General features: G+C 37.9%; 1 protein-coding gene across 1 annotated transcript; it reads right to left on the bottom strand.

Annotated features, from left to right (window-relative positions):
- Nucleotides 1-1,953: 1,953 nt before the first annotated feature.
- Nucleotides 1,954-11,198, bottom strand: LOC110063244 (glycine receptor subunit alpha-4-like). Its single transcript, XM_020770203.2, has 8 exons — nt 10,420-11,198; nt 9,041-9,135; nt 8,653-8,720; nt 6,614-6,834; nt 5,563-5,645; nt 4,929-5,060; nt 4,253-4,593; nt 1,954-3,447 (listed from the first exon to the last, which is right to left on the bottom strand). Exons 1-8 carry the CDS (start codon nt 10,488-10,490, stop codon nt 3,187-3,189), a joined length of 1,272 nt encoding a protein of 423 aa, XP_020625862.2. The 5' UTR covers nt 10,491-11,198; the 3' UTR covers nt 1,954-3,186.
- Nucleotides 11,199-11,489: the final 291 nt, after the last annotated feature.

Here is an 11,489-nt window from a genome sequence, read left to right as displayed (position 1 = left end):
TTCACCAGCCGTTTTATACAATTATCGGGAACCTCACTCGGCGCGTTACCTTCCGGTGACCAAGGTTTCTCTCCCGTTATTTCCTTAACAACCAACGTAATAGTATTGCGTGTGCGTCAGTCGGTAAAATTGGTTGGTTGGGTGATGGTGGTGTTTGTTCTTTAGTTTATTTCTCCTGCCAGTTACTTTGAAAAAAAGTAAAAGCTGCCTACCACACTTAGCGAGAGTACATCTCAGTTTGGATACAAAACATTTCACTTAAGCAAGATATTTCAGCTATTTTTAAATATTTTGTTCATGTTTGCAAAACTTTGTTCTGCGTCGGAGTCAATGAATTAAGTTACGAACGCGTGCGTCATCACAATGACAGAAATGATTGATTTGGACGTCGTCTCTATCTCTTCTTGTTCATTTTCGACAGTTCTGAGAAACAAACAGTACAAAGGTACTGATTACAGGCTGGTCACTAATTTATCAACTAAATTAAGTGGCCTTTCTAGATTTTTACAAAAGAAAAAAAAAAATTGAAAACCTGTCCAAGTGCATTAAAACATTCCTTGGAATGTATCATGGCTTTTTAAGGACTGATACTACTAACAATTACTCGATTTTAAAGTAGTCTATAAATTATATTAATACACAATATAAGAAATGAAGAAGAGATGTTCCACTTCACCTTGAATTCAGGCAGGTTATAATCCTCCCACGAACGGAGGGAGTTAGATGAAAGAAAACTATTCTGTTTAATAAAATGGTGAGTCTAGCGTTTGTCAGTGTTTCCAAATTCAGTTTTGTTAATTAATTTCCATCTCGTTTGTAACCCTCTTCTTCTTTATGAGTTCCTGAAAGTTATTTGTCGTCAGAGCAAAATCTAATTTTGGGAACGTTTAATTAGTCGGCTTCTCAGAATTTACACTTTGCTTTTAAACTAACGTTGAGCGTGATTTTTGCTTTGTCGCAGAAACAAAAACAGGCGATAATTACTCATGCAAAACAGCGTTATGGGGGGCAGATAGCGGAACGGAAAGAGGTTTCTAAACGGCCTGACAAGACAGTCTAAGAGAGTGGAAGGATGTGTGGGGGCCGAACTATCTCATTACTACAGTTTGTTTAGGTATTTTTTCGTCCGCCGGAGGCAGCAAAAAAAATTTGGACTGTAGAAAATCGGTTTGATACTTAATCAATTTTGGATTTTGGCAACTGTTACAGATTACTAAGCATCTACTGTACCATTCTAATTTAGATTCTTATCGTCTTCCTTTCTTTCTTAGCGGAAGGCTCATAGTGTTTGTACATTAAGTGTTTTTGACAAATAGTTTTGACAAACAAGGGATAAAGAATGTTTTCTTTTTCCTATAGAACATGGAAATAAATTTAACACAACAATTAAGAGGTTTCCAGCCAAACGTTAGGAACAGCTATAACGTTTTGGCTCGTATTCATTCATTGATTCTCACCTCTCCGGAAGCGCTCTTTAGAGAGTGCATTTCATTAAGTAAACGAATATTCCTACTCACCTCTCTGCCCGCGACAGTCCTGACTCAGAGTCTGCCTCGGTGTCCCAGCTGTACATACTCATATTGCTTAAACCCTGAATGAATGAACGACTCCAGAATCGAAAAATAAAAATCCCTGTGGAATTTAAAGTTGTGCATCCATGCACGTGTACTTAAACGATTAGACTGTATTCTCTCTCATTGGCCAAGTTACTGTCATAAAAGCAAGAAATAGATCTTTTTTTGGAATTGCACTTCAACCCTTTTGTTGCTTTTTGTCAGGGTGGCAAAGACACTAAGAAATACCGCAATTTAAAACGTTTACACTCTTAGTGCGTGTGTTACCGCAAGACAATTCCTGTTACTCTCACTTGAATATCAACACCTGTCACTCAAAAAGCATTTTCGATGAAAAAGAGGAGAAAATTAAAGTGAAGCTCATACTGAAAAGAGATAATTCAAACTTTAAAATCATTTATTTGCTTTCAGCTGGTATACATTATTTTATCTTTAACATATCTTACAAAAAGTCTCCGACGCGGAAAACCTCAGATGATTACCCTTATAAAATGAGAATAAATTTCAAAAAAGCTCCAAGATAGGGGTTCACACAAGGAGCTCCTAGCAACTGCACCATTAGGCCCCGTTCACAATACGACGGAGGAATTCGAAAACGGAGCTTATTCAGCCGTCCGTCCACACTAATCCGTCACGAAAACGGAGCTTTTCGAAAACGCTCTTCAAACCGGAGGAATTTTAAAAAGCCGGCTTTGTGTTTTAGTGTGGACGGAAAACATTTTGAAAACGAAGCTTCTCGTAAACGATGACGTCACGATTATCATGATATTCTCCTGCTCAAGTTTTACTCAAACACAAATACAAAATGACCGCTGACTGTTGCGTTTTCATATTTCTCCAGCGTAGTGTGCACGGAAAACATTTGATATTTTTACAGAGTGAAATCTACGTTTTCAAATTCAACCAGCTTTGTGTGGACGACGTCTTAGTGCACCTAGGATTGCTAGTGTGAACGTAGCCTAGTATGACAGGCAAATTAGGCACGCTGCCGACACTGGCACAAAAATAGACCCATCGTTACCAAAAGAACACGGCTGAATTCATCAACAAAACTCTAACGAGATGTAAAATCTAGTCGAAACAATTTCTTCGTTCATAAAATTTGAATCTGGAATAGGTTTATGTTAAAACGGCAGTAATAAACATTTCTCGAGTGCTGTTTATACCAAAAATGAAAAACAATCTGTCTACTCTAGTGTTTAGCAAGGTAGCAGCTGAAAGTCTTGTCGCTGTCGGTTTCACGGCCACTAACGAGAATTTACCTTGCAAAATTCATGCTCTTCATGAAGTATTACCCAAAACGGCTACTCGGTTCTCTTACCTCATGTAATGTGTCATGTAGTGTGCACGAAAAGCGAAAATAAAGTGAAAAAAGCTCGTGAGCCAACATGTACGCATTGCGAGCCTATTTTTTCAATGACGTTATCCCGCATACTTATTTATATTAATAGGCCCAGTAAAATGAATAAGCAGTATGGCACTTTGCATAGCTCTTGCGATCTGTACATCAAGAAGTAAAATCCTTAGTGTCGATTATTGGATTCTGCTTCGATTGAGGAAGCTAAAGCGTGGTTGTCTTAGTTCATTTGCACAACTTTCATAACCTTTGGTTTCACTGTTCCTTCGGAATATTGCTTTTATCAATAACTAAGTAGTAAACCCAGTAGAATAGGTTTAGTACAAGAAATGTTGGCAGAAATATCCAACGCGACCATTTATCCAAAGCACTGCTTTCATGCTCCATGATAAATTCTTGTTGTGTCTGCCGGGAAAAGCTGATCTTGTTTTCTACATCACCAGAGGATGGAATGTTAGGTAACTCTCCATTTAATGTTCCCTCAGAGGACGAGGTGCCTTCTTGATATGCAGATTGCTATAAATAGCAAAAATAGATAGTTTTAATGTAGAAGAATTCAACACATAACATTTGAGTCATAGGAAAAAAAAAATAAAAGGCCCGTGTCGCGATAGTGCGCATTCTCCATTTTGATGACCAGTAAAAAGTTTCTAACCTATGGAAATCACACGAAAGCGCTCCTTTATAAATTTGCTAATTCTTTCGTAGCTTTATCATAATCTTTTGTCTTTTGGCACTTGAATGAATGAATGAGCCTTGTATGCATCTTCTCTCAAGGACGTCGACGAATTTCTCTACGATGATCTTCACAGATCGCTTTCACATTGTAAAAAATCCCAAGAAATGACAGAATTCCCCGAGTATGTCAGTTTACAGAGATTTTACATGATAAGGCTAAACCTGTAAAATCTTTGTAAGCGGTAAATTTACAAACATTCTTAGAAGGTTTTGGTAAGTCTGTAAAATATGAGTCCTATTCTCTAGCTGCTACAATTTACAAACATTTTACAAACATTTTGAACTGAACAGAACTAAAAACTAAACAAAGTGTTTGAAAAATAAATTTACAGACATTCTGTTTTTAATCAGGATAAATACCAAGTCTGTAAATTCAGGATCTACAGAAATTTCATAAAGTCTGTAAAAGGTCAAATTTTCCAGTGGAAAATGTTTTGAAGAGTTTTACTGTAACTTTCACAGCTCACGTAAGAATGATGGAAAGGATCTTCTTCATGGTCCAAAACTAAATCGCTGCGAGAGACATGCGCAGAAGAATACAGACGTGCCCTTAACAAATGTTACTTTTACTTGCATAAATTACCTCACTTATTCGCTTATTACCAGGCTTGCTTCTATAGTTAACAAGTGCATATTCAGCAAATGAACCAAATACCAGCAGATAACAGACGACAAGGTACAAATCAAGGGCTCTCATGTACGACACCACTGGCAAAGAGTCCTGCCCAAACCCCATTATCAGCGTGGTCATGGTTAGAACTGTCGTGATGCCGAGAGATACCCGAGCGGGCGCCGAGTTCCTGTCGACGAAGAATGAAAGCCACGAGACGAAAACAACCAGCATAGCGGGGATGTAGATTTTTGTCAAGTAAAAGCTTAAGCGTCGAACCAAAACAAAACGAATACCAAGATATGAGAAGTTGCCTAGGACAAAGGATATATGTTAGAAATTAGAAAATACAATTCCGAGGTGAACCCCAATTTGACTGAAATGTCAGCTATAAAAAACGGGAACCGTTTCCCACTGTTAACCGTCACTTAAAAATTTGTTAATTCATGCAGAAGATGAAAAGTCAAATACTGTAACAATTCGTTTATTGTCAGTTGAAGACGTAAAATATTTCATTATGTCAGTCAATACATTTCGGCCGGACAAGTAGAACAACTCGCGGGGGTGGTATTCTACACAGTTTATTGTCCCTTGAAGTCCATACTAGCGCAGTAACATAACCAGCACACATTGATGAAACTTGCTTCACCTGTTGCATATGTTCTTGTCCCGTTAAGGTAACGAAAGGTCTGCAGTAAAAACTGTGCATTTTCCTTGTCGCCTGTGTATGCTGCGAACTCGTCATTCCAACTGTAAATCAGGTCTCTCGTTGTGAACCCATCTAAAGACAACATATATATAAATATGTATTATTCAACTTTCATACACAGTACGAATTCCGATTTTCTGATTGGCTGATTTCTACAACGTGATACTGACGTCATTATCGTGGTGTAAATTCAACACACCACTTTCATTTCACCATGGCTTCGGCTGACTCAAATATAGTGGTTTCAATGCAGTGTTTCTTTGTGTAGTGTATTCAATTTGAATAATAAAAATGTTAACGCACTCACTGTTCGTGAATTCTTGGGATTTACCTGTACTCGTTCACCAACAATGAACTCGAAAATTTCAATACCGCACGAGGCAAAGCCTCGTGCGGTATTGAAATTTCTCGTTCATTGTTAATGAACTCATGCAGGTAAATCCCGATAATTCACTCGCTGAGTGCGTTAACCTGTAAATAATCTATTTCTTTGGTAAATTATATTTCTTGTCTACAATTGGGAGAGTTGCCTTTTAACACATTTTATACCATTATGTATGCTTTCAACACTTACAACTTGCAAAATAAAGATCACAGATCTGTGCATCCATTGGAAACTTCCTGAAGTCCATGTCACATGAGCAGGACAGAGTCAACCTACCAATGACACAATATATATGGGTTATTGACCAAGTGTGAGGTCAAGATGGCTGGATATTGGCCAATTTCTTTCTTTGCGTGTTTATGGACCGAGACGGAGTCGAGGTCCATAAACACGCAAAAAAAGAACGAGGCCAATATCCAGCCATCTTGGCCAAATAAGCTTGGTCAATAAAGGATTTACTATATGGCTTTCGGGGAAATTTTTCTTGCGGGACACGGCGGGTAGTCCCAAGCGGGCAAGATAGCTCCATCTTGCCCGCCCGGGTAGCCAATCACAGCGCAGGATTTGGTTCATCTTACCCACTCACGGAGCTAGCCATATAATAACGACAATTATTTAAAACTGGATCATTGGATAATGCAGTTCAAGAGATTTTATTGGCTTAGCCATAATGATGGTATATGAGCCATTATACCATGCTCTTCAAATCTGACAAGAGTTCACGTGCTTTTTTGGGAAGCTTTTAATCTTGGCAAACGTGATTTTAGTTTTCTATATTTTGGGGGCGAACCACCAAAATATGGATATGAGATGACTATAGCCAACTCAGTGTTAGGCGCCTCGCTGAGCTCTTTGTCAATTCATATCCAACGATCGCTCGTGAAATAACTATTAATTACATTGCGCGGGTGTTCTCAATTTTCCTCAATACACTTGTTACGAAATACCAAAATGAATAGGGGTCCTTGGGCTGTAGTTTCTCAGGAAGAAGCTAGTTGCGTGACTGCAAATAATGTTATGTAAGTGGTAACAGGTTAGTTTTAATCTGTCGATTGTTTTTATCCATTTCGTACTTTCAAAACTGGGAAGAACGAAAACACAAGTTATATCAAGACGTCCAAGACTGTAGCAGAATTCAAAATTACTGGCGCAAAGACTGGCTTTCCTATTGCCATTACTTTATAAAATCTTAGTTTGAATTTGAAAAGATAAAGGTTTTTATAATTCGTCATTCACAGACCTGGTACTGACTAAGACCCGCCCATCAAGATACAGTCGAAGGTACTTATTCAAGACTGTCAAATGGTGTAGTTTTCCACTGAGGCCATTTTCAAAGTACGTGTCCGGTTGCCATACGATCTCCGGCAGTTCACCACTGAAGGTCACTGATTCATTCATGCCAGCGAATGCCAGTCTCGGGTCTTTCCAATACTGACGAAAATACATCTCCATTGAATACTCCTTGGAAGAAAAAGTTGTAACTGATTATCGGAGAAGAATATCTTACATTCTAAGCAATACACTCTTTCCTTTTTATAATAATTTGTTTTAAAAGAATATCCAAGCTGAAATTTGCGAAATTATAAGAATATTTTAAGAATAATCTCGAGGCTGAGGTTCTTAAAAGAATGTAATTTTATGTGTTTAAAATTTGCAAATGCAATTATACAATTATATCTTTTCAACTAAACCGTATAAAATTCTTCCTTTCTCTAAATGGCAAAACTAGCCAAAAAGCAACAAAAACAGCATCAGCCGTGTGTTCGATGCTAATACCATTTCTGCAAGAAGTTATGGGCGTCATATCAGGTTAATGCCTGCAGGCTGGCTTCAAAATTACTTCAACACCATTCAGACACCAAATACATTCGAAAACAGATGTCATACGCTATAATCTATAAGAATATTCACAATAATATTTTCAGCCTAAAATCGACAGAAAAATAAGAAACCCAGTTATAAAAGAGAGTGTACAGCTACCAGACTTCAGGATGAAAGCGAGATTATATAAATGCATATACGTTATTTACCGGCTAGGTCTTGAAAATGCATTTTCAAGCCCGAGGTCACAGTTTTTCACTATACGGACCGACCCTAAGCCGGCAAATAACATGTTTGTTTTTTTTCCTGCAGTAAATTGGTTTTACAGATTACAAATGGGTTTGTTTACGCAGCTCTTGTCATTGAATCGACTTGCGCGCCGTCTACTAACGATTTGTAAAAAATCTTGGCAACGAACGAGGAACTCAGATAGTAGACAAAGAAAGATGTATTAAAGAATAGATTTTTTGTTACGTTCTCCAAAATTATTTTTGCGGTGTGAAATTTCGTGTGAGGTTTGAAGTTTTACTACAAAAACAATTTCTGTCAGTCGTTGCTTTTAAAATCACTTGAAATCAGACTTTTCTACCGTAAATTGAATAGCAGAAAGCGAGGAAATTCGTTAAGTGTATTCCACAGAAATTCTCCTAAATACAGCAACGATCAGAGAGGTAAACTCGACTAAAATTACGGCGAGAGAAACACAGGATTACGCGCCATTACAGCGCCAAGCTACAAACAACCAAGCGAACTCTCACAGCTTCAAAACACTCAATTGAATTTACTTACAGTGACTTTCCTTGCTGTTTTAAAGTGAACAGAGATAAAATTGCGTTGACTAATCGTCGATGGATATGTAAAAAAGGCAAAAGATTGACGGTTACCGCTAACTTTTTGGAAAAAAAAATTCCCCCCCGCGGGCCGTATCGTAAAAAGCTGGACCGCTCACGTCCGTATGATTAGCCAATCAAATTCGAGGATTTCGGATTCCGGCCCAATCAGATGCTTGAGAAAAAAATAAGTATGGGTTATTGACCAAGCTTGCTCGGTCAAGATGGCTGGATATTGGCCAATTTCTTTTTTAGCGTGTTTATGGACCGAGACGGAGTCGAGGTCCATAAACTCGCAAAAAAAGAACGACGCCAATGTCCAGCCATCTTGACCGAGCAAGCTTGGTCAATAAAGGATTTATTATATGGCTTTCGGGAAAATTTTTCTTGCGGGACACGGCGGGTAGTCCCGAGCGGGCAAGATAGCTCCATCTTGCCCACTCGGGTAGCCAATCACAGCGTAGGTTTTGATTCATCTTGCCCGCTCACGGAGCTAGCCATATAATAAGATGCAATGTTGCACCGGACACGGCAAACCTGTGGCACCACGATAACCCTCATGCTAGTTATGACCAGTTATAATTTATAATGATCCTGAAACACAACTAGAGGTTTTAAAGTATCTCACCATATCGGACTCCCTGAAGTTTCCTATATATACGATGAAAATTCCAACTTTGACTAGCACCGCTCTGCCTGGCAAAGTACATGCATAAAAATATATTAATGCAGCGTAATCAGGACGGGATGTACATAATTACGATTAAACACTTTGAAATGTTCTCCGGCTGGAAATTCTAAAAACGCCGAACTTTCACTGAGATTTGACTCAAATCTTTAAACGTTAAGAATTATCGACTCAAGCAGCTCCGTACTATTAAACTCTTCAGCGAGAGACCGTATTTAAAATTTTTATAAATAAAACATCAATGCGAAAACGTTACAAAGACTCCTCGACCTCACAGTAAACAACACTATTGTAGATGTAATGATAAATAATTTATCTTTTGACTTACCTCCAGACATGGGTCGTATAAGCTTTAAATGACGTTTACCCTCCATGCTGTCTAATAGCTTTGTTAAATTTGTTATCGAATCCTCATCAGTGTCTCTAAGCAAAAATAGACCGGTCAACAAGAGATTAAATATACTGCCTCGCACCTGATTTAACTGCCCTTTCCGCCGGGCGTTCTGTTTCGGTCTCCCGTCCCCGTCTATATATACACCTCTACACGACGGAGTTGAAGTAAAGGGTTAGTAAGGAATGAAATCACTACCAAGATCTATTAAACCCGTCTGCCTCACATCCCTGTCTCACGTCCTACAATATGGAGTTTATGTATGAAATTTCATTAACCTAGGAAAACTTGCTTCAACAATTTCCATTATTTCATATATTTTCCATTAAACTATCGAAACCATTTAAGATTTCTAAGATCTTCCTTCATCAATATGATAACACATGTTAAGTGAGGCAGAAGTATGCTCCTCAAATTTTAGCCTTAAAAGCACCAACCCGGAGGCTATAAAATTTCCAAAGAATTAAAGGAAATTTTCAGTTCGAAAGTCTTTGAATATCGCTCTTAAAATTTTTATCATACATTTAAATTAGTTAATATTAGTTATTCGCAACATCTTACCGATAGCACCGACCGGAGACGTTTCAAATGTAAAAACAATATTTTTTCATAAAACAATATGTAATCATAAACGTACTAAGGTAACTGGTGTGCAGAATCACTGTAAAATGAGAGCAACTTTGTGCAGTCGGTAACTCTGTGCTATGAACAATTTTCATTTTGATCAAGTCTTCTGAATAGCAAAAAATATCAATAGACATGGTCGCCACACGCGATGCTAAATTGATTCGCAGAAGCAGCTTTACGTATTGTAAATTTAATAGATAATGACGGAAGTGTTAAGTTTAATGAAAATTTGTTTCCTTCAAGCTTTGTATCGGTAGTGCTTTAAGTGGATTGTTTGCGCGCAGGTGAACACTGTCAACACTGTCTTTGTAACAAAAATAAAACAAACGTTTTAAGGCTTCTCAGCGACTGCTGGATTCAACTGTTCTAAACTGACAAAAATTCAATGGCTTCGCCTTAAAAAAAAGTACTCATAACCTTAGATAGTAGAGTCAATTCGGAGGAGAATACAAACTAATACTCAAAAAATGCTGACGTCTAGAGACTCATTGTAAATTCAGATATCACATACAAGTTTGTAAACCTGTCCAAGTGACCACACTCTGTTCTTTTGAATTCTAGTGCTGAAGATAAATTAGCTACATGTACATCTCTGCCCTTGACCTGTAAAAAATCAATCTTTCCAGACTCACAGTTCATGACTGGTTCGATATTTTTTTACAAGTACTTATTATAAAAAATAAACTCACCCTTCATTTAGTGCCCAACCGCAACATTGGCAAAGAATTACAAATGTCATTATTACAGGAGCAAAGCCCATGATTTCTCTAGATGTCTTCTTTGGCTTCTAGTTAAATGGTTTCCGAGATCGATTCTGAAGCCCTTTCATATAGTGTCTCGTCATTGACGTACAGTAAATTTCGCCAAGATATTCCTGGGTAGTTCTGACTGTACGGGCACTGCAGTATTTAGTCAGCACGCAGGGAACTTGGTCATTCTGCGAGAGCCGGCGAATAGCATGCTAAAATATTAAATAAAGAATGTCAACAGTTTTTAGCTTTTTCTTTGCTTATATGCATTATTCTGACAATTGCCACACAAACCAGGACCCGAACACTTCCGGATCAATTTTCCATGGTCAAAGAAAGGTGCAGAAAATAGTTTTCAAAATTGTTAACAGTTTGATTCCAAGTACCCGTCATTGCACGCCCGCCAGAAATGTCACTGCAATGTGCTTGTAGCTTGTTTTTGTTGTTTGTACGACGACATATTTCTTTGTTTTTCTATTGACTGCCTGAAATAGAAGCTATGTTTCTGTAATGACTGCCTAAAATAGAAGCTGTTATGTTATGGAAATCTGCCAAGCATGTTGCGCAATTTGTACTGAATTAAAAGCCAAGGAATACATTAAGTTTGCTGTTTGCCGGCGCTGATGGTGAAAAATGTCAACAAAGCATTTCAATCAAATTAAAGTGTAAGCCATCTTAAAAGGAAAAGTCCATGCTCGACTATATGATATAGCACGAAAAGAAATGGCCTACGACATCAGTTTCGAAAACTTAATGCAGATCCTGATTCCGAATATCGTCCGGTCGCCTCATTAATTTAAAACATATACAAATTTGAGAAATACTGCTTAATGCATCATGCAAAGTTTTCAATGAAGTGATAACTATACCCCAGTACAAAACTGACAGTGCCAGTTTTTGCCCAAAATAGTGTAGCCTGCTTAACGGCAGCCATATAATGATTCACATTACAAAATATGTAATAAGAACGTTATGGGATGAAAAAAAGATTGAAAACCAAACTGACATTC

The sequence above is a fragment of the Orbicella faveolata genome, unplaced genomic scaffold (genome assembly GCF_042242905.1).
Source record: "Orbicella faveolata isolate gen_17 unplaced genomic scaffold, um_ofav_v1 contig_26, whole genome shotgun sequence".
NCBI lineage: Eukaryota > Metazoa > Cnidaria > Anthozoa > Scleractinia > Merulinidae > Orbicella > Orbicella faveolata.
The sequence above is the reverse complement of the archived record's forward strand: the minus strand, read 5'-3'. Positions and strand labels throughout refer to the sequence as shown.